Source organism: Crotalus tigris, unplaced genomic scaffold (assembly GCF_016545835.1).
Source record: "Crotalus tigris isolate CLP2741 ecotype Arizona unplaced genomic scaffold, ASM1654583v1 scf7180000018301.7375997, whole genome shotgun sequence".
NCBI classification, from domain to species: domain Eukaryota; kingdom Metazoa; phylum Chordata; class Lepidosauria; order Squamata; family Viperidae; genus Crotalus; species Crotalus tigris.
This window is the reverse complement of record NW_024096931.1, coordinates 6,432,308-6,454,194: the sequence shown is the minus strand read 5'-3', so window position 1 is coordinate 6,454,194 and position 21,887 is coordinate 6,432,308. Positions and strand designations below refer to the sequence as shown.

The 21,887-nt window shown below is 46.4% G+C and overlaps 2 protein-coding genes across 9 annotated transcripts in view; one reads left to right on the top strand and one right to left on the bottom strand.

Moving 5' to 3' along the window:
- Positions 1-9,446, top strand: part of CCDC78 (coiled-coil domain containing 78) — a 20,966-nt gene extending 11,520 nt beyond the window's left edge. For 2 of the 3 annotated variants that reach the window (XM_039349863.1, XM_039349866.1), the window contains exons 10-15: positions 199-392; positions 1,226-1,400; positions 2,499-2,539; positions 6,776-6,866; positions 8,523-8,623; positions 8,892-9,446. In XM_039349863.1, coding sequence (XP_039205797.1) covers positions 199-392; positions 1,226-1,400; positions 2,499-2,539; positions 6,776-6,866; positions 8,523-8,623; positions 8,892-9,018 — 729 coding nt within the window. In that variant the 3' untranslated portion in view covers positions 9,019-9,446. The remainder of the gene's footprint in view (positions 1-198; positions 393-1,225; positions 1,401-2,498; positions 2,540-6,775; positions 6,867-8,522; positions 8,624-8,891) is intronic. The other variant, XM_039349864.1, reaches the window with a different exon arrangement.
- ANTKMT (adenine nucleotide translocase lysine methyltransferase) overlaps positions 1-21,887 on the bottom strand; it is a 27,996-nt gene extending 6,109 nt beyond the window's left edge. The window contains exons 1-6 of one of the 6 annotated variants that reach the window (XR_005557486.1): positions 21,136-21,480; positions 19,126-19,292; positions 18,882-18,986; positions 16,028-16,168; positions 14,261-14,311; positions 1,989-2,108 (exon numbers count right to left, since the gene is read on the bottom strand). Coding sequence is in view for 5 of the 6 variants with exons in the window: in XM_039349873.1 (XP_039205807.1) it covers positions 10,959-11,147; positions 14,261-14,311; positions 16,028-16,168; positions 18,882-18,986; positions 19,126-19,292; positions 21,136-21,358 (876 nt within the window). In the remaining variant the exon portion in view is untranslated. Of the gene's footprint in view, positions 1-1,988; positions 2,109-10,808; positions 11,148-14,260; positions 14,312-16,027; positions 16,169-18,881; positions 18,987-19,125; positions 19,293-21,135; positions 21,481-21,569 lie in introns of those variants that run through there. The other 5 variants (XM_039349877.1, XM_039349875.1, XM_039349876.1 and 2 more) reach the window with 5 other exon arrangements.

Below are 21,887 nucleotides of genomic sequence, written 5' to 3'. Positions count from 1 at the left end.
AGAAGGAACAAGTATTAGATATGTTGTCTGCCTTGAGTTACTTGCAAAATAATAAAGGTGGGATAAAAAATGAATGAATGAGTGAATGAGTGAATGAATGAATGAATGAATGAATGAATGAACTGAGCAGAGAGCGCTAAGCAGTTAGTGCTAGGGTGCCCCATTCTGTAGTCTCACCAAATGTATTTGTATGTCAAGGAGTACACGGATAGTAAATCGTCAGCTGCTACAAAGGAACCCGCTCAAATGAAGCGTTTTGTGGACAGCATGCTGAAAGACATCCGGGCTTCCTACAAATCTCGGGAGGAACAGCTAGCTAGAGCTGCTCGCGGCTACAAGAAACGCATGCAGAATTTGGTCAAGAAGCATGAGGGCCTACTCGTGGCTTACAGGTAAGAGAAGGGGCCAAGCTGGAGGACAGCACACAGCAGAACCTAAACTGAGACCCAAGTCTTGTTGATATTGCATCTTCTATGTACCTGGCTCTGTGGCAGTGGTTCTCAACCTGTGGGTCGGGACCCCATTTGGGGTCGAACGACCATTTCACGGGGGTCGCCAAACAACGCAGTCCGCCATTTCCCCCCCCCTTTTCCTTAGCTGTGCTACTCCCTTTTATTTTATTGGCTTTTGAAAGCCAATAGAATGGATTCTCTTGAATAGAGTCTAATTCTATTGGCTTTCAAAAGTCAATAGGAATGGTCCAGGCTGTCTCTGCCCTGCTGAGCCCGCCAAAAGTCCCATTCTGCAAACGGTGCTGCACCAGTGGAGTAGTCCTCGACTTACGACCGGTTGAGTAGTCCTCGACTTACGACAGGTTGGGGAGTCACGGCATTAAAAAGGTTGAGAACCACTGCTCTATGGAGTCTTGGTTGCTTGGTTTTGTTACCCAACTAGGTAACGTTATCAATGCAAGTATGAGGTTTGCTCCCTATATATAATACTTCGCCTTGCCAGACCCTGTACCTATTTCTGGAGGGAGACTATTCCATAGAATGGGGGCTATTTCAGGACAGTCCTGCTCTCCCAGGCATATCCCATGGACCTCATCAAGGGAAGGGAACTTTCAGCATCTCCCCCCCCCTATCTCAATGATGGGAACCGGACAGGCACATTAAATTCTAGCAAGGTGTTGGAAGATGCTTTACTAATGTTTCTGGTACTGACATAAGATCTCTAGAGCGGAGACTGTAGGCCAGTGGCCAATAACATGCTTGCTTGGTGATAGGATGCAACGTGAACAGATCCGGTCCCTGGGCTCTCCGGATCTGGATCCTGGTCCACCGGAGCACCATTTTTCCATCACGGATGCTGAACTGCTAACCAACACCTCGCAAGAGTTAAATCGGTTACGGGAAGACAAAGCCAGCCTGGAGGGACAACTCTATGAGCTACAGATGAAGGTGACTTCACAGTGTACTTTTTGCCCGGAAGGGGAACTTACGAGATATGGCTGGGAAGACCAAGCCTTGAATAGACCTGTCCTGCAGTGCATTCAACATTAGAAAAGAGAAGGATACAGCTTCTAAAGCAGTGGTTCTCAACCTTTTTAATGCCGCGACCCCCAACCGGTCGTAAGTCGAGGACTACTCAACCGGTTGTAAGTCAAGGACTACTCAACTGGTGCAGCACCGTCTGCAGAATGGGACTTTTGGCGGGCTCAGCAGGGCAGAGACAGCCTGGACAATTCCTATTGGCTTTTGAAAGCCAATAGAATTAAACTCTATTCAAGAGAGTCTATTCTATTGGCTTTCAAAAGCCAATAGAATAAAAGGGAGTAGCACAGCTAAGGAAAAGGAGGAAAAAATGGCGGACTGCGTTGTTTGGCGACCCCCATGAAATGGTCGTTCAACCCCAAATGGGGTCCTGACCCACAGGTTGAGAACCACTGGTCAGCTTGGTCTCTGAGAAAAGAATCTCAGGTGTTTCAGACCTAGGAAGGACATCCAGCTTCTGCTTATTGTGCCAGCCTGGTCCATCAGTACCCCCACCTGCGTGAGGGTCTTCCTCCAGCAAGTCTCCCAACTCTCTTCACTGCATGTCAGACATATATTCAAGTTAAGACGTGCCGGATCAAGCCAGCATTGTATCCCACAGGATCAGCTGGAACTCTGTACAAAAGAGAATATAAAATTTTAGTCACCCGCTGTTATCCTCCCACACCTGTTGTTCAGAGGTACCCTATTTCCAAAGATTTTGAAATGTCATTTGAAATATCATGCACCACCTGTCACGTGCTGCAGGAGTTTGACTCTACAGAAGGACTAGAAGCTGGGCAACTGGGAGTTCTAGTTCCATCTTAGGCGTGAAAGCCAGTTAGTGATTTGGGGGTAGTTCCTCTCTCTCTCAGTCTCAACCCAACCCACCTCACAGGGTTATTCTGAGGAAAACAGCAGGAGAGATCACGGTGTTACATCTTGAGTTGTACAGAAATAAAGGCACAAATCTAATCTAATCACAAATACATTGTGTTTTTTTTTTTCCTGTTTCTGTTGCTTTAGGTAAAACTAAGTGAAAAAATGATCTCCGGGACATCTTTTCAGTGAGTACGTCTCCCTCTCCATGGGGTTTATATGAATTCAAATCTTTACTACAGCCAAAAGCCAGAGAGAAAAGATAAAACTGAAAACCGAACAGCTAAGATATCATTAAGTAAAAGTAATACAGGTAGTCCTTGACTTATGACCATAATTGAGTCCAAAATTTCTGTTGCTAAGCAGTTGTTGTTAGTTGCAAAGTCATGTCTGACCCATCGTGACCCCATGGACAACGTTCCTCCAGGTCTTCCTGTCCTCTACCATCTTCTGGAATCCATTTAAGCTCACGCCTGCTGCTTCAGTGACTCCATCCAGCCACCTCATTCTCTGTCGTCCCATTCTTCTCTTGCCCTCCATCTTTCCCAGCATCAGGCTCTTCTCCAGTGAGTCCTTCCTTCTCATTAGGTGGCCAAAGTATTTGAGTTTCAGCTTCAGAATCTGGCCTTCTAAAGAGCAGTCGGGGTTGATCTCCTCCAGGACTGACCGGTTTGATCGCCTTGCAATCCAGGGGACTCGCAGGCGTCTTCTCCAGCTCCATAGTTCAAAGGCCTCAATTCTTTGACGCTCAGCCTTTCTTATGGTCCAACTTTCACATCCATACATTGCAACTGGGAAATGGCCTTGACTATACGTACTTTTGTTGGCAGGGTGATGTCTCTGCTTTTTTAGTATGCTGTCTAGATTGGCCATAGCTTTCCTCCCCAGGAGCGTCTTTTAGTTTCTTGGCTGCAGTCCCCATCTGTGGTGATCTTGGAGCCCAGGAAGATAAAATCTGTCACTACCTCCATTTCTTCCCCATCTATTTACCAGGAATTGAGAGGGCCGGATGCTACTCTTGCTAAGCAGAGTAGTTGTTTAGTGAATTTTGCCCGAATTTTATGCCCTTTCTTGCAACTATTGTTAGTTGAATCACTGCAATTGTTAAGTTAATAACTCGACTGTTAAGTGAATCTCTTTCTTCCCCATTGACTGTGCTTGTCAGAAGGTTGCAAAATGTGATCACATGCAACCGTCATAAATACAAGTCAGTTGCCAAGCATCCCAATTCTGATCACGTGACCAAGGGAATGCTGCAATGGTTGTAAGCATGAAAAACAGGTCACTTTTTCCAGCCTTGTTGTAACTTCGAACAGTCACTAAATGAACTTTTGCAAGTCAAGTACTACCTGTACAGGTGGTGTGTGTGTGTGTGTGTGTGTGTGTGTGTGTGTGTGTTCTCGTGGGGCCAGCCTTCCCCATGGTTATGTGGGTCCCTGTGTCCCCACAAAGCCAGGTTTTGACCCCTTTGCAGAAGGCCAAAAGATTGGGACCATTCCTCAAGATGTTGCACAATGTTTATCACGTTTGCAAAAAGGGTGGGCGGGCAGACCCAGTACTCCCCCACGCAACAACAACAATAACAACAACAAAAATCCCTTTATCTATCCCCTTTCCTAAAAGCACAGAGCCTGAAGAATCTTCAATGGAAGCATTCACAATTAAGCCCAACGACATCATTAAAACGCCGGGGAAACATTCACAAAACTGCATAGGCCGATTGTCCCCAAACTTGTACGTTATTAATGCTTTATTTTGTCCAATCTGGCCAAAAAGGCTGTTCAAGAGGGCTAACAATAAACGCCCACCTAAAATAAAATTTAAAAACACACACACAGAGACACAAAACCTCAGAGCTGATCAGTGCAAACAACACCACCTTATTTGCCTTTATAAACGAGCCAGACCTGGCGGTACAAATGTCAATCTCTCTTTCTTTTAAAAAAATTCTTGAAAGAGAGAGAAAAGGGACCTGGAGAATTCCTGGCGGCAATGAACTTGCCCTCTAGAGGGCGCTCCGGATATCCCAAATCCTCCCCCCCTGCCCCCCCCCCCCGCCATGTAAATTGGAGCACAATGCATTCCTCGGCCCATTCCATTCTTTTAATACAGTCAGAATTCTCCAAACATCAAATGTGACCTATATTTTACTTATGCGGGACTCGGACCAACTCAGCCGAACTTTCCCACGGCCGGCTCGCATATTTCCCCACGATTAGATCACCTATCCTCAACCCCCCACCCATGAAGTAGGGGGATTTGCTCCCTGAAGGAGAAAAAAAACAAACCCCAAAACACCCCTCAACCAGAATGGAGACATAAAAGATGGGCGAGGGTCAAGATGGTGGCGCCTCCTTCCCAGGGTTCTCACCTCCATTTTTTTTTTTTTTTTTTTAGAGAATGTTTCCTCTTGTGTGGGGGAAGTAGGAAGTTTGGGTTTGCAAGTGGCTCAATCAATCGAGGCTCATCCAGGGATGAATCTGAGGTTGCAGACCGAATTGATGAAGCGGCCTTAGGCAGAAGGAAAGCGACAAACCCATCCGCTTGATATCGGCCCTTCCCCTTTTGACATCCCTCCCTCCTTCCTTTCCAGTCTTCCTCCCTCCCTCCCTTCTTCCTTCCTTCCTGCCATCCCTCCCTCCCTTTCCACTCTTCCTTTCTCCCTCCCTCCTCTTCCCCTTCCACCATCTCTCTCCCTCCGTCTTCCTGCCTTCCTCCCCTTCCCTTCCCCTTCCGCCATCTCCCTCTCCCTTCCTTCCTTCCCTTCTGCCATCTCTCCCTCTCTCCCGTTCCACTCTTCCTTTCTCCCTCCCTCTTCCCCTTCCACCATCTCTTCCTCTCCCTCCGTCTTCCTGCCTTCCTCCCCTTCCCTTCCCCTTCCGCCATCTCCTTCTTCCTTCCTTCCTTCCCTTCTGCCCTCTCCCTCTCCCTCTCCCTCGCGTTCCATTCTTCCTTTCGCCCTCCCTCTTCCCCTTCCACCATCTCTCTCTGTCTTCCTGCCTTTCTCCCCTTCCCTTCCCCTTCCGCCATCCCCTTCTCCCTCCCTTCCTTCCCTTCTGCCCTCTCTCCCTCTCCCGTTCCACTCTTCCTTTCTCCCTCCCTCTTCCCCTTCCACCATCTCTCCCTCTCCATCTTCCTGCCTCCCTCCTCTTCCCCTTCCACCATCTCTCCCTCTCCCTCCCTCCCTAGTTTTCCTGCCTCCCTCCCCTTCCCTTCCCCTTCCGCTCTCTCTCCCTCTCCCTCCTTCCCTTTCCAATCTTCTTCCCTCCCTCCCTCCTCCCCCATTTTCAGGGTTATTGGTACTACAGTTCCCACCCTTCCAGACAGCAGGTGGTTGTAATCCAGTGCCTAAGGACTGTAAGAGACCCCGGTTACCATAGGTCAGGGGTAGGCAACCTTGGCTCTTTTGTGACTTGTGGACTTCAACTCTCAGAATTCCTGAGTCAGCCATGCTGAGGGGAAAGGGAGAAGTTTCCAAGCTGAGCCAGGCTGGCTCAGGAATTCTGGGAGTTGAAGTCCAAGAGTCACAAAAGAGCCAAGGTTGCCTAGCCCTGCCATAGGTTTTCTCCAGGGATACGGTTGCGGTTTTGGAGACATCTGAGCTTGAATATGGAACCCAGGCACGCAAAGCAGAAAATTCTAGCACAGAGCCAATTTAGTAGGCATCTCCTCATCACAACTCCATCTCCTTGCTGTCTACTTCCTCCTCTTTTCACTGTCCTTAAATTGACTCAGATTTTGTTCGTCAGATCTTTTGTCTAGGCTGCGGCTTTTCCTCCCATCTCCCAAGGTTATTCTCACAGCCCTTTACAGTGGCTATTCCACAACATCCTTATCTAGGTCCCTTACAAACCAAGTAGCCGCATCGTATGTAACCTTACTGAACATTAAAGTTGGTTGGCTGTTTTCGTGACAATGTGTGGGATGAATCCAGGTTGCTGGGTTAGTTAATGGCTTAAATCAGTGGTGGCGAACCTACGGCACGGGCGCCAGAGGCGGCACTCAGAGCCCTCTCTGTGGGCACACGCGCCATCGCCCCAGTCCTTCAGCTGGGTTTTATAAAACCTTTTCGCTTTAGGCCTCCGCCTCTGTGTGCAAAAATAAAAAAGGTTCAATCAATCAGTCAATTTCAACCTCGCGGGGAAAAAAAGATCTTGCAAAGTTGGAATGGATTGATTGAACTTTTTAGCCCCACTCAGTCTGCTGTTACCACTGCAGCCACGCCCACCCAATGGGCCACACCCACCCGGCACCCGATGATGCATAAGTGGGTTTTGGGTTGCAGTTTGGGCACTCGGTCTCTAAAAGGTTCGCCATCACTGGCTTAAATGTTTCGAGAGATGAGTGAGTTCGGCAGCCAAGGTAAGAGAGTTATCTGTACACAGCTCCAACAACGGGGGGGGGGGGCTCTTTTTAATTCACAGTCCTCTGCCTCCCCCTGTCCCTAGTCTGCTGGAGGGAGACGGCTGGGCTGAACTGAGGAAGCAGCTGCGGGAATTTACCCACGCTACCCAGGTAAGTAAAACTCTTCAAGAATCTGGCAAGGGCTTTTGGGGTGGCATTCTTCCAAGCCCCCTTATTGCTTGATGTGATATTGGTATGGGAGAAAGGCCTTGGGAGACTGGTCAAAGAGATGTTGTGTAATGTCAACCGTCCCACTGCATTTAACAGCAAAGGAAACTCCTGGAACATTTTTTTTTCCCTCCATTCTTACTGAAAAGCCCTATGGGTACAGAAGCAGAAAAGCCAGTCCTGACACTTTTGCACGCAAAAAAAGGATAGGAAAACTTTTCCTTCTCCCCCCCCCCCACCCCCGGACCTCCCACTGTCCATTATCCACCAATCATTTGCACTTGCTTTATTTGGGAAATAGCCAGTCTGCCTTGGAGGTTCCCACTCAATGGCCTTGGGCATGGGTCTGCCTCATGCTTCTAGGCAGCACATTTGCATTCCAGAGTTCCTTCCTAAACCTCCCTTAGATTCCAATGCCTTCCTTCCCCCCCCCCCTCCAGTTACTGTTGTCTGCTTGCGAGCAGGGCTGCATAGCGAGTCAGCCATGACACATAGGGAACAGTAAGATAAGAGATAGCATAGCCCATAGCTGGATAGTGGGCAGATCAAAATACTCAGAAGAGACCCTCCCTAGCCAATTGGGCTGCAAAGGAAGGGGGAAGATTAAAGAGACATGGTGGCGCAGGGGTTAGAATGCAGTATTGCAGACTAACTCTGCCAACCGCCAACAGTTTGATTCTGACCGGCTGAAGGTTGACTCAGCCTTCCATCCTTCCGAGGTTGGTAAAACGAAGACCCAGATTGTTGGGGGCAAATATGCTGACTCTGTAAACCCCTTAGAGAGGCTATAAAAGCACGGTGGAGCAGTATATTAGTCTAAGTGTTATTGCTATCTTCCTTCCTTCCTTCCCAGTGGTTAGAATACAGCACTACAGGCTGACTCTGCCCACAGTCAGAAGTTTGATCCTGACTGGCTCAAGGTTGACTCAGCCTTTCATCCTTCTGAGGTGGGCAAAATGAGGACCCAGATTGTTGGGAGTGATAGACTACATTTATTTGCCAGCCATCTCACCCTGAGGTGACTCTTTAGGACAGCGGTTCTCAACCTATGGGTCGCGACCCCATTTGCGGTCAATTGACCATTTCACGGGGGTCACCAAGCAAGGCTGTCCACTATTTTTTCCCCTTTTCCGGCAGGTGCCTTACCTCCCTTGGGCTGGGCCAGCTGGTGGCACAGCCGGTGGTCGGCCTGCTCTGTCTCTGCCGCTTGCCAGCTACACCTCGGCCGGCGCAGGGGGCGGCACCATGCATGCGCGGCGCTCCCGGGCAGGGAAAGTCCTTGACTTACGACCGGTTGGGTAGTCCTCGACTTACAACCGGTTTAGTCCTTGACTTATAACCGGTTTAGTCCTTGACTTACGACCGGTTGGGGGTCGCGGCATTAAAAAGGTTGAGAACCACTGCTTTAGGATAAAAATGAGGACTGAAAATGGCACACTCAAGAATTTCAAGATTCTGCAACTCTACAATAAAAGTAGGTTTAGTATTTACAATTGGGGCTCAAATCTTCTCCACTGTGAAGGGCTGAGAGGTCTCCTCTACAGACATTAAGTTATTGGCCACCCTTCATGCTTGCTATGTCCCTTCCCACAACGTCAGGTGGAACTGGAAAAGGAGAGAAGCCAGCTGCTGGCCCGGGCAATGGTAGCAGAAGAGCAGGTTGCTGAACTGCAAGAATATGTGGACAAACATCTGGTGAGGTGAGAACCAAAGGCAAAACTTTTCTTTGGGCCTCTAGCGTTGTCAGTTTTCATCCTGAGCTTTCAAAAAATCCAAGATGAAAGCTTCCAGGTCGCTCTGGTTCCCAAATGCTGCAGGAAGATACAGGTTAAATCTTTCCCAGGTGAGTTTTTCCCCCGTCTCCTGCCCTTTGGTCTACTTGATTTATTTTTCACAATAGAAGCTGCTGGGCACCTGGATTTTATCAGTAAAAGTAAGTATAGCGCCCGTTATCTCCTTCCATTGCAGATACAAGCAGGAGATTGTGAGAATGCACAAACTCCTAGGAACTGACGGGTCCCGAGAATTGAGTGCTGGAGCATCTGCGATTCCAGTACTTTTGATGTCCCAAAGGAACCTCAATAAGGAAGTGTAGTTTTCTTGTCAGAATCCTTGCAAATGTTCTCAAGAGGCGCGAGTAACAACTAGGACCCAACATCTGGTACACATTTATCTTCAAGAGATATTAGATTGAAGTCCTCCATAGTAGCCATGTGGGTTCCTGGGTGAAATTTAAGCTTCCAAAATGTGAACGTTTTGTTCAACGCTACTCCAAAATTCTGGAATTTGTCTGTTTATGAAGAGCTTTTGGATATAACACTGTGTATATATACACAGTGTGTGTATAAGAGGTGATTATACATTCTTGGAAGGGCATCCTGTGTAAATGAAACAAAATCTGTCCGCACTTTATTTTGACTTAGTATGGAAACAGAAGATCACATATGATTCCATTTGGTCTATGTTTGATTTGTTGATTAAAAACTGTCTATCGCGATTTATATAAATATAATTTTAGTTTCAGTTCACTTGTCAGTTACTGCATCGTATTAATCTATTTCAACTTTTTCTTAACTTTGCCCTTTCCCTTTTAGATACGCTGTTTATCTTTCTTTTTTCTTTTTAGCACATACTACATATACACGGGCAGTTTTGAACAGTCCATCTCGGCATTTGTAAATACTGTATTCGATTGGTATCACCGGTACAATTTAAGTAAGACTCAATTCAATTATAGCAACAATTAACCAAAAGAATTTAGCACCAACGTTCATTTTATCCTCACAGCAAAGTTGCAAAGTGAGGCAGATCGAGGAAAAATAACCAGCCTAAGACTGTTCACTACGTAACACAAGGAGATGTGAATCCGAGGTTTGGACAGTCAATCCAAATATAACATGAGCTCTTGAATAACCACAAAGAACACATTTCTCGCTGAACTGCATTCTCTTCCATCCCATCCTATTCTGAGTGTCCTTCATCATCTGCTGGTCTTCAGAAATAAGGTCTAAAAAACAGAATTACATTCTCTCTCTCCTGTCCTCCTCCAAGGCTCCTCCACCAACTGCTGGTGTTCCTAGTGAAGTCTAAGAAACTCAAGTCGCTTTCAAAAGTGACCCCCAGCCAAACCGCTTCACAAATGTTATCACTCATGTACACATCTATGCTTGTACAATGTAGGGCAAGGGTCGGCAACCTTAAACACTCAAAGAGCCACTTGGAACCGTTTCCCAGAGAAAACACTGGGAGCCGCAAAACTTGTCTGCACGCGTGGGAGAGGGGGAGCTTGATTGAAGAGTTTAATTAAAAAGAAATAGAGGCTGCTGTGCATCAGTTCTCTCCCTCCCTCTCTCTCTCTCTCTCTCTCTCTGCTGCTGCTTCTTCCTGCTTCCTGCGGAGACACAGCAAAGGCAGGAGCCCCGCCCAATGAGCTTATCAGCTTGTCGGAGAACAGCGTGAGGCCATTCTCTTTTTTACACACACACACACGGGGGGGGGGGGAGAAGGAGAGAGAGAGAGAAGGGAAGCACAAATGCCTCTCTCTGTCTCTGCAAATGGCGGAAAAGGCTGGGAGCTGCAGGAGAAGGCTCAAAGAGCCACATGCGGCTCCGGAGTCGCAGGTTGCTGACCAGTGATCTAGGGGATCATAAATATATTCCTTCTGCCAGCCCACCATTCTCAATGAGGATTGGATTTGAGAAGGTAGGGACCTCACATGCTGCTTGGGACTAATCAGAAAGAAAGGAAAACTGGCACCAAGATCCTTGCAGTTTGCCAATCGGAACAATAAACAGGCACACTGGTCCCAAATGAATGATTTTGCTGACCAATATCCTTTTCTGCTGAATCTTGAAGGGGACAGGAGGGAGAATGGCTTTTTTTTTCTCCTAAAAACCTACCACTCCTCAGCTTAAATAGGCTGTTGTTTCAGCAAAGGAGAAAGGAATCTTCTTAATGGCCCATCAGCCAGCAAAGATGCATTGGGTTGTTGTTGTTGTTGTTTTGAGAAACTGGCATATCCAAGGTGACTTATTCTCACACCGGACTCCCTTCTAGCTCATCCTTCTTCAGTTGCCGGATCATCTTGACATCGTATGCCCAGGCTTGGTTCACACCTTCTCCAGCTGTGTCAGTGTGGGTCCAGTTGGGAAGAGGAAACCGCCCAGCCACCACACGAGCTTCTTCTGGAAGTTCCATCAATAGCTTTTTCTCCAGAAGCATCAGCTAGGAAGAGAAGAGATATCCTTCTGAAGAATCTATTAATCAATAGGGAATAAAGACAGACCAAAAGAAGCAAATATTTGTTGCTCAGGTTGAGCTGTGGGGTCCTTGGTGCTCTCTTAGTGTGCTTGTTTTCTTGCAGACATTTCATGACCCAAACTGAGTAACATCAGTGCTAAAAGGGAGTGGGGTTTGCAGGGAGGAGGTGGAGGAGATCAGAGGAGGAGAACGAGGACTGTGGGGTCTTTGGTGCTCTCTGAGCTTGGTTGTTTTCTTGCAGACCTTTCATTACCCAACTAAGTTACATCATCAAATGATGCTACCTAGTTGGGTAATGAAACGCCTTCAAGAAAACAACCAAGTTCAGAGAGCGCCAAGAAACCTGAAGATAGCTGTGCATGTTCGGCTACAGCTGAAGCTCAAGGAGATAGCATCACCTTTGAAGTGGAGATGAAGTCATGGCTACCAACTTGGCCGGCTTCAAGAAAGGGTTGGAGTATTTCATGGAAGTCCTGGGGTCCCTGGCCCTTAGCCTGTAGGGCAGTAGGACTGATCTTGAAGACCCTCTTCTGGGAGACAAATAGGTTTCTTTCTGTGAGAACCGACCGCTGGACTAGGTGGATCTAATCCAGGAAGGACTTGTTCATATGTATATGTTCATATATTCAGAACAAGAAGCACTGGATGGAAACTTATCAAGGAGAAGACCAGCCTAGAAATAAGGAGAACTTTCCTGACAGCGAGAGAACAATTAATCAGTGGAACAGCTTGCCTTCAAAAGCTATGGATGCTCCATCACTGGAGGATTTTGAGAAGAGACTGGACAACCTTTTGTCTGAAATGGTCTAGGGCAGGGGTAGGCAACCTTGGCTCTTTTATGACTCGTGGACTTCAACTCCCAGAATTCCCGAGCCAACCTGGCTCAGCTTGGAAACCTCTCCCTTTTCCCTCAGCATGGCTGGCTCAGGAATTCTGGGAGTTGAAGTCCACGAGTCATAAAAGAGCCAAGGTTGCCTATCCCTGGTATAGGGTCTCCTGCTTGAGAGGGGGCTGGACTAGAAGACCTCCCAGGACCCTTCCAACTCTGTTATTCTGCTCTGCTCTAAGCAATCATTTAGTTCTTCAGTTGCTACAAATATCCTCTTATTTCACTTCGCTCACTATCTGAGGTCTTGAGGAACCTCCATCCTTTTAGCCTTCTAAACGAGGACCTGGCTCTTCCCCCAGGAATTGGGATGGAATGGGATCAAGCTGGGACCTTGTTTGGTCTGTCACATGGGGGAGGAGGCTGGTTTTGCTTTGAATCTTTGCTTTTACGGCTGGTTGCGAGTGGCCTAGAATCCTGATGGGAGGCCATATAAATCCTGTACATAAATAAACTCACATGCCATGCTAAGCCATGGTTTGCTGAATAGCCACCCTGCGTGGGTGCACATGTATCACTAGGCTAGAATCCATGATTTAGAAACTCAGCAGGGATGGCTTCAGAGAACATATTCAGATAAATCGGCACAATTTGATGGCTACGGGGCAGGACATGGAAGACGCAGACTTCGGGGAAGGACATTTGAGGGTCAGCAACCAGAAGCCCCGAGGAAGAGTCTGCCTTTCACACCCCAAAGGCACTCGTGCCCCCGACTAAATTAAACCAAACATACCCGACTTTTACCAAGGCGAAAGGCCACATCTCCTGAGCGTTCCCTGTTGCTCGGGGTTAGAAGTTTATACATTCATTTTTCGTTTATTTAAAAACTATCCTCCATCTGCTATCATTTGGCAGATCCAGAGGTCCCCCTCCTTTCAAAGAAAAACTTAACTTTGTTTTGTTTTGTTTTGTTTTAAAAAAGAAAGCCTGTTTCTTCCTGGAAAGAACAACAACGACGAAAATACTCCGCTGATTTGCAAACAGGATTTGCTCTTATTTCAGGGAGTCCTCGACTTAGCGACCATTCGTTTGGTGACCGTTCAAAGTTACGGCGGCACTGAAACAACTGACTCATGCAACTCGGGCTTATGACTACAGATAGTTCTCCACTTACGACCCCACTTGAGCCCCAAATTTCTGTTGCTAAGGGAGGCAGGTGTCAAGGGCCTCATTTTACGACCTTTCTTGCTACAGTTGTTAACTGAATCACTGCAGTTGTTAAGTTAGTCACCCGGTTGTTAAGTGAATTTGGCTTCCCCATGGACTTTGTTTGTCAGAAGGTCATAAAAGGGGAAGACGTGACCCCAGGAAACAGCAACCGTCATAAATATGAGTCAGTTGATCATGTGACCATTAGGGATGCTGCAAGGGACCTAAGTGTGAAAAATGATCGTTAAGTCACTTTTCTCAGTGCTGTTGTAAGTTTGAACGGTTGCTAAACGAACGGTTATTAAGTCGAGGGCTACCTGTATTGTAGCATCCCCATAGCCATGTGATCAAAATTCATATAAGTCTAATATAAAAATAATAACTCCCCAGCTAGTCAGATATCCAGGCTGTCTGGGTCCATTTCATTGACAGTGGCTACGGTCTAATCCAGTGATGGCAAACCTTTTAGAGACCGAGTGCCCAAACTGCAACCCAAAACCCACTTATGCATCGTCCGGTGCCAGGTGGGCGCGGCCCATTGGGTGGGTATGGCTGCGGTGGTAACGGCAGACTGGATGGGACTAAAAAGTTCAATCAATCAATCCCAACTTTGCGAGATCTTTTTTCTCCATGTGAGAAGTTGAAATTGATTGAACCTTTTTTTTTCCCACACGGTGGTGGAGCCCTAAAGTGAAAAGGTTTTATAAAACCCAGCTGAAGGCCTAGGACTGGGGCAACGGCACGCGTGCCCACAGAGAGGGCTCTGCATGCCAGCTGTGGCACGCGTGCCATAGGTTTGCCACCACGGGTCTAATCATTTTCTTTTGCTTTTGTTTTGTTACACGCCACACTTTACCACATCAGTTTTGTAATCGTTATGTTTTACTGCGTTTCTCCCATTCTATTTTGGACTTTGTTCTCGAACTGATCAGCGACAGTAATAATATTTACTGTCACCACAAACAGGGCAATTCACCACCACGACCCCCGCCTGCAGTTTTTGGAGAAAAACCTCTCTCTTCTGGAGAAATATTATACATACCACACTAGGGGCCAGGAACACGGCTACATTCTGACAATCGGATAAGTTCACCTTTAAAAAAAAAAGAAAAAGACAAAACATAAAATAGAAAAAAAAATAGATGACTTTCGTGCAATGTTTAAGGCCGTTTCCATTAAAAAGATCTGGAGCAATCAGGGGAAAAAAAATCTTTCTTGGTCCAACTCACTGGGTGGGTCTTCGCATTTAACTCACAAGCCATCAATAATATTGGCTTGGCTCTGGCTCAGAGGGCTGTAGAAGCCAAGAGATTTTGGTCTGCAAAGGAGAGCTTTGGGAGTTTGAATTCAGCCAAGTGTAATTCGTTCAAGAAGCTGAAGCCAAATAAACCACAACGCAGCACCCTGAGTCATTTAGTTGTTGCAAAGACTGATCAGGATGTATACTTCACAGACAGGACTGTCTGGAGAACGTGGGTGCAAACAATTGTAGGCGTTGGACAAGACTCCCAAGAGCAGCCTGGACGGGCAAGGAAACGCACAAATGGATCAGGGAAGAGATCAAGCCATAATTTTCATTGGAGACGCAAATGACAGGTCAGGCTGTCACATTTGGGGCACATCATGTGAAGACCCATCTCTCTTGAAAAGTCCATAATGCTGGGAAGGGAAAGGGAAATGGGAAGGAAATGGAAGGGGAAATGGAAAGGAAAGAGAAGGGAAAGGAAGAGGAAATGGAAGAGAAAGGGAAAGGAAAGGGGAAAGGGAAGGGAAAGGAAAGGAAGAGGAAATGGAAAGGAAAGGGACAGGAAAGGGAAGAGAAAGGGAAGCAAAAGGGGAAAGGGAGAGGGGAGGGGAGGGGATGAAAGCAAAATATGTGCCTATCTGTAATTTTTTTAAACAGATGTGCCCTTCCATAGCTGCCCTGATGTGCAATCCCACGAAAAGATGTGCTCGAACAAAGAGGTTTTATTCCAGGGGCACAAACGTTATGAGTGAACACAGATAGTCCTTGACTTACAACAGTTCATTTAGCGACCATTCAGAGTTATGACAGCGCTGAAAAAAGCGACTTAGGACCGCTTTTCACACTTATGACCTTTTAGAGCAGCAGTTCTCAACCTGTGGTCAGGACCCCATTTGGGGTCGAACGACCATTTCACGGGGGTCACCAAACAACGAGTACACCATTTTTTCCCCCCTTTTCCTTAGCTGTGCTACTCCCTTTTAATCGATTGGTTTTTGAAAGCCAATAGAATAGACTCTCTTCAATAGAGTCTAATTCTATTGGCTTTCCAAAGCCAATAGGAATTGTCCAGGCTGTCTCTGCCCTGCTGAGCCTGCCAAAAGTCCCATTCTGCAAACGGTGCTGCACCAGTTGAGTAGTCCTCGACTTACAACCGGTTGAGTAGTCCTCGACTTACGACCGGTTGGGGGGGGGTCGCGGCATTAAAAAGGTTGAGAACCACTGTTTTAGAATATCCCCAGGGTCACGTGATCCAAACTCAGGTGCCTGGCAACTGGTTCATACTTAGGACTGTTGCCATGTCTCAAGGTCACGTGACCCCCTTTTGCCACCTCTGAACAGGCAAAATGGGGCAGCCAGATCCACTTAACAACCGTGTTACTAACTTAACAACTGCAGTGATTCACTTAACCACAGGAAAGGTTGCAAAATATTAACAAATGTCTCACTTAACAGAAATTTTGTGCTCAAATTTTTGATCATTAAGTCAAGGACTGCCTGTACACTCAAACTGGGTTTCGATGTCCTGGCGTTACGTTCAGAATTCCAAAGTCTTTTTCTCACCTTCCAAAGGTCTTCCTTGTAGTAAGAAACCTTTCCATAACACCCAGCTTTCCACGCCCGATAGCTGGAAAGGCGCAACAGCCACGGATTGAGTTCATAGCCAACAGCTGGCCTGAAACCTTGTTTGTAAGCTTCCAGGACCTGCAAATATAGACCAGGTTTGTTTATTTCCTAGTTCCCTCAGAAACAAAGGGATCTGCTTTCCAGGAGATCAAACAATCCATCTTAATCTAGTTTTATTCTGATTTGACTGCAGCTCTCTTAGGATTCGGGGGAAAGAGACATCTTCGTCTCCATCTTCTAGTTAATTTTTAATTGGGAATATCCAGAAGTGAACCTCAAAGCTTCAAATGGTGTCATCTTCCCATTTTTAACAGAGTTTGGGAGAAGGTTATGATCTCAAAAGAGCACCAAAAATCACACAATACAGTAACAGAACAAACCCACAGAAGAAAAAAGCCAACATCACTGAAATACTACGCACAGCTCTGAAATGATGCCATTTCTGTGGCAAAATAAATGTAAAATATTAAATATCAAAATAAAATAAAATGACATTTGTAGGATAACGAGCAACAGGGCAAAGTAAACTTCACCAGCCTGCAACTGATTTTAGGGCACGCAAAAGAAGCTTTTTTTTAAAAAAAAAATAAAAATAAAAATTTAAAAGGTTAAAATACAAAATTACAATTAAAAAAAGGAAAGGTGCGGATCAACAGAAAAAGTTTTTTAAATGGCCTAAAACCACAAAGTAAGTAAATAAATAAATGTTTCTTTCCACTCTTTTCAATACGGATACGGTTACCTCATAAAAGGCACTTTTATTTTCAGTTTAGCAAAAGAAAAAAAAAGATACAAAACTAAAAATATAAAGATATACAAATGAAATAATAACAACAACAAATGTATAACATCATCAGCAAAAGAAGATTTTCCAAGAATCAGGGGTCATGAGGAAAATCAGAAAAGCAGGTCAGACTCAAGATATCCTGGCCAAGCCAGAGGTGAGTAAACTTTAGCCACAATTTTCTGTTTGAAGCCTGCATCACCCTTTGTTTGCACACACACACACACACACACACACACACACACACAAATTTCAGCCTCATGGTTTCCTATCGTTTTTCAGGCAGAAACCAGTATAAAATGCTTAAAATGGTTAACTAAAAAAAAAGAAAACTCTCTCAAAACTCCTATCAAGAGAGACCCCAAAAACACCCATTCCCTCATGCTCATAATACAGGTAGTCCTTGACTTCTGACACAACTGAGTCCAAAATTTCTGTTGCTAAGCGAGACAATAGGTGAGTTTTGTCCCATTTTACGACCGTCCTTGCTACAGTTGTTAAGTGAATCACTGCACTTGAGAAGTTAGTAACACGGTGGTGAAGCGAATCTGGCTTCCCCCACTGACTTGGCTGGTCAGGTCACAAAAGGGGAAGACGTGACCCTGGGACGCTGCAATGGTCGTAAGTATGAACCGGTTGCCAAGCATCTGGATCTTGATCACCTGACCATGGGGATGCTGCAAAGGTTAGGGTTAGGGTGAAAAACAGTCACTTTTTTCAGTGCCGTTGTAATTTTGAACGGTCGCTAAATGAACTGTTGTAAGTCAAGGACTATCTGAATTATACAGTGGTGGGCAGACTTTTCCTAAATGTACTATGCAGATAGATTTGTAGTACAGATAGTCCTTGGGGGCCGTTTACTGAACCCCAAGTCACTGAAAAAAGGATTTACAATCGGTCCTCATACTTACGGCTGTCACAGCCGTGTGATCACATGATCAAAATTTGGGTATTTGGCAAGTTAGTAACCCGGTTATTAAGTGAAGCTGGCTTCCCCATGGATTTTGCTGGTCAGATGGTCGCACGAGGGGATCACGTGACCCCGGAATGCTGCCACCGTCAAAGATAGGAGTCAGTTGGCCAAGCGTCCGAATTTTGATCACCTGACCCTGGGGAGGCTGCAACGTTTCGGTGAAAAATGGTCAGAAGTCACAGTTTTCAGTGCCACTGTAACTCTGAACAGTCACTAAATGGACTGTTTGTAAGTTGGGGACTACATTTATAAGGCTGCCCTGCTTGCATCATCACTCTTACAATGCTCTGCTGTTCTCTGGATGAAGTTCAGTGCCTGGCTGGGGACATCACAAGCTCCTCTGTGAGCAGCAAAGGATCTTTTCCACATAGAATCAAGATCAGGTGAAGTGTTAATACCACTTTACAAGGCCTTGGTAAGGCCACACTTGGAATACGGCGTCCAGTTTTGGTCACCACAATGTAAAAAAGATGTTGAGACTCTAGAAAGAGTACAGAGAAGAGCAACAAAGATGATCAGGGGACTGGAGGCTAAAACATATAAGGAACGGTTGCTGGAATTGGATATGTCTAGTTTAATGAAGAGAAGGACGAGGGGGGACATGATAGCAGCCTTCCAACATCTCAGGGGCTGCCCCAAAGAAGAGGGAGTCAAGCTATTCTCCAAAGCGCCTGAAGGCAGGATAAGCAACGGATGGAAACTAATCAAGGAGAGAAGCAACCTAGAACTAAGGAGGAATTTCCTGACAATTAGAACAATTAACCAGTGGAACAACCTGCCTCCAGAAGCGGTGAATGCTCCAACACTGGAAGTTTTTAAGAAGAGACTGGACAGCCATTTGTCCGAAATGGTATAGGGTTTCCTACCTGAGCAGGGGGTTGGACTAGAAGACCTCCAAGATCCCTTCCAACTTTACTACTACTACTACTACTACTACTACTACTACTACTACTACTATCTTTTATGAGCAAAACAAGGACTTCCCATATTCAAAGTCTCAGAGGAACCCAGTAAAGCAATGAGGTTTTTCTTACAATTCTGCCATCCCCCGAGCCCAGATCTACGATCTTCCCCGAACGTCCTTTGAACAACCGCATGACGTTTTTGACTTGTTGAGCGCTTGCTGGGATGTAGGGGACCTAAAAGAGAAAAGAGAAAACCGGTATTCTATCCTGGAGTAAATGTCTAAGGAGATTCTCAAACCCATTTTCTCCCTGGCCTGCACAATTCAGCGCCACGCTCCCCTTAAAAAGTCTCATTCAGTTATTTAGTTTTTACCTGCAGTTTTAAGGGCACTTTGCGAAAACCCGGCATAAGAATTCCTGCCCATACGATATAGGCCGTCAAGCCGGTGCCGGCTGCAATTTGCAAAACATTCCAACCGTCCATTTTCTTGCCTTGCAATTCAGCGGCCACTTCTTCAGCATCTTCCGGATCCATCTCTTCTGTAAATGAATTCCATTTAATTCAGTGGGGTTTACCACTACAGTTGTCAATTAGAAAGCTGGACCATAAGAAAGGCTGAGCGCCAAAGAATGGAGGCCTTTGAACTATGGCAAATTTAGACAGCATACTAAAAAGCAGAGACATCACCCTGCCAACAAAAGTATGTATAGTCCAGGCCATGGTTTTCCCAGTTGCAATGTATGGATGTGAAAGTTGGACCATAAGAAAGGCTGAGCGCCAAAGAATGGAGGCCTTTGAACTATGGTGCTGGAGAAGACTCCTGCGAATCCCCTGGACTGCAAGGCGATCAAGCCGGTCAATCCTAGAGGAGATCCACCCTGAAGTTGAAACTCAAATACTTTGGCCACCTAATGAGAAGGAAGGACTCACTGGAGAAGAGCCTGATGCTGGGAAAGATGGAGGGCAAGAGAAGAAGGGGACGACAGAGAACGAGGTGGCTGGACGGAGTCACTGAAGCAGCAGGCGTGAGCTTAAATGGATTCCAGAAGATGGCAGAGGACAGGAAGGCCTGGAGGAACGTTGTCCATGGGGTCGCAATGGGTCAGACACGACTTCGCAACTAACAACAGCAACAAAGTTAATTCAATGCGAAGGTTGCAGTTTTAGTTGTCCTGAACATTCTTCCCCCCCCCCTTTCCATATGGGGTTTGAAGGGCAAACCACAAGGACTTTGTAATGTGTTAGCTAACATAATTACTTTATGTTTTGATTTCACTTTTCTATCTTTTAAAATGGTGATAAGGTTTTACAAAACCATTAGACTGGCATGTAGGAAAACTTCCTATTCTATGGCTGTATGGATTGATTAGATAGCTTCTAACATCCCTAAACTGAAAAGATAAAAGTTACACAGAAGGGTGGCTGGATACCAACTCCTGATAAGAAAATGTTTTTTAGCATCAACTGGCATTTGGTTATCTACAGCCTTTCTGGTTGATTTACTGTGCAAAGGAAGGGTTACTTTTATCTTGTTCTCTTTCCTCTTTCATTTTTTTCTTTGTTATGTTAACTATAAAAGGGGATGTAAGCTAAGGATGGACCAATGTATGGCTGTGAAAGTTGGACCATAAGAAAGGCTGAGTGCCAAAGAATTGAGGCCTTTGAACTACGGTGCTGGAGAAGACTCCTGCAAGTCCCCTGGACTGCAAGGCATTCAAACCGGTCAGTCCTAGAGGAGATCAACCCTGACTGCTCTTTAGAAGGCCAGATCCTGAAGTTGACACTCAAGTCCTTTGGCCACCTAATGAGAAGGAAGGACTCACTGGAGAAGGGCCTGATGCTGGGAAAGATTGAGAGCAATAGAAGGAGGGGATGATAGAGAATGAGGTGGCTGGATGGAGTCACTGAAGCAGTAGGTGTGAACTTAAACAGACACCAGAAGATGGTAGAGGACAGGAAGGCCTGGAGGAACGTTGTCCATGGGGTCACGATGGGTCGGACACAATTTTGCAACTAACAACAACAAAGCTAAGGATCAGGGTTTCCTCTTTAAATGAGAGGAATCCCTTTTGTCTGAATATTCTGATAAATTGTTATAAAATGATCTTCCCGTCTCAGTCTGTCTCATTGGAAAATATGCGTGCCAAGACATTTGGCATTTAAGTCGCACATCTAGTTAAAATTCCCAGGGACCCTGCAAACACATTCAGGCCACTGCACGGAACACATTTTCTTTTGCAAATCAAGATTTGACTATTTAATTGGAACCCCCAAAACAGATCGTTCAGTAAGACTTCTGGACGACAGGCAAGCAAAACATTTGCTACATTGTTCATCCTGCCAACAGTATAAAGCACCACAATAAACAACCCTGAGCCTCACCTGAACCCCTCTCAGCCCGTCCTACTTTGCAGGGCTGTTTGCCAGAGGGGAGGAGAACAATATGGTACCCCCTCCCCCCTTTAATTGCCAAGAATGCCTGCCATTCTCCGTGCCCAGGACGGAGCATGCAACTTGTATTCGGCACAATTGCAACATGGACGGTCCAAGCAATAAAATAACGCAGAGGGAGAAGGTTGTGTTCCTGGGCATGGGCAGAGTGCATGCCCCAGCTGGGGACAAGAAACTGATTTGCATCCACACAAAGAGGCGGCTCCTGCAAATTAGCACCCAGAAGCCCGCTTGGTCTCCCCCGTTCCCGCTTTCTTTTTAAATGCAAAGAGTCAAGTCTCTGTCTCCCACCCCCTGCAAAAAAAACTCCCTCTCCCCCCCCTCCCCGACCCCTTCCCACGCTTCTCCATCCAGACCCGCTTCACCTACTACGGAGAAGGCACTGCCTCGGGAGCCACGTGGCTCACCTTCCTGGGGAGCCGCGCGCCGCTCGGACGCTCCGTGTGGAAACGAGCGACCCGGGTAGCTTCCGTTCCCGTGTCTTTTCCGAGTGGAAAGGTTGCAGATCCGCGGAGCTTGGGGGAAAAGTTGCGCGCGTGGGTCGCTGGCTGCAGAATTGCAGGCTCCCCCGGGGGTTGCAGAATTGCACGGCCTCCCGGCTGCGTCCTTGCTCAGTATTTGGCGCAGCGTTGCATTTAATAGATTTAGTAACTGATTTACTGACCGAAGAGAGAAGCAACCTG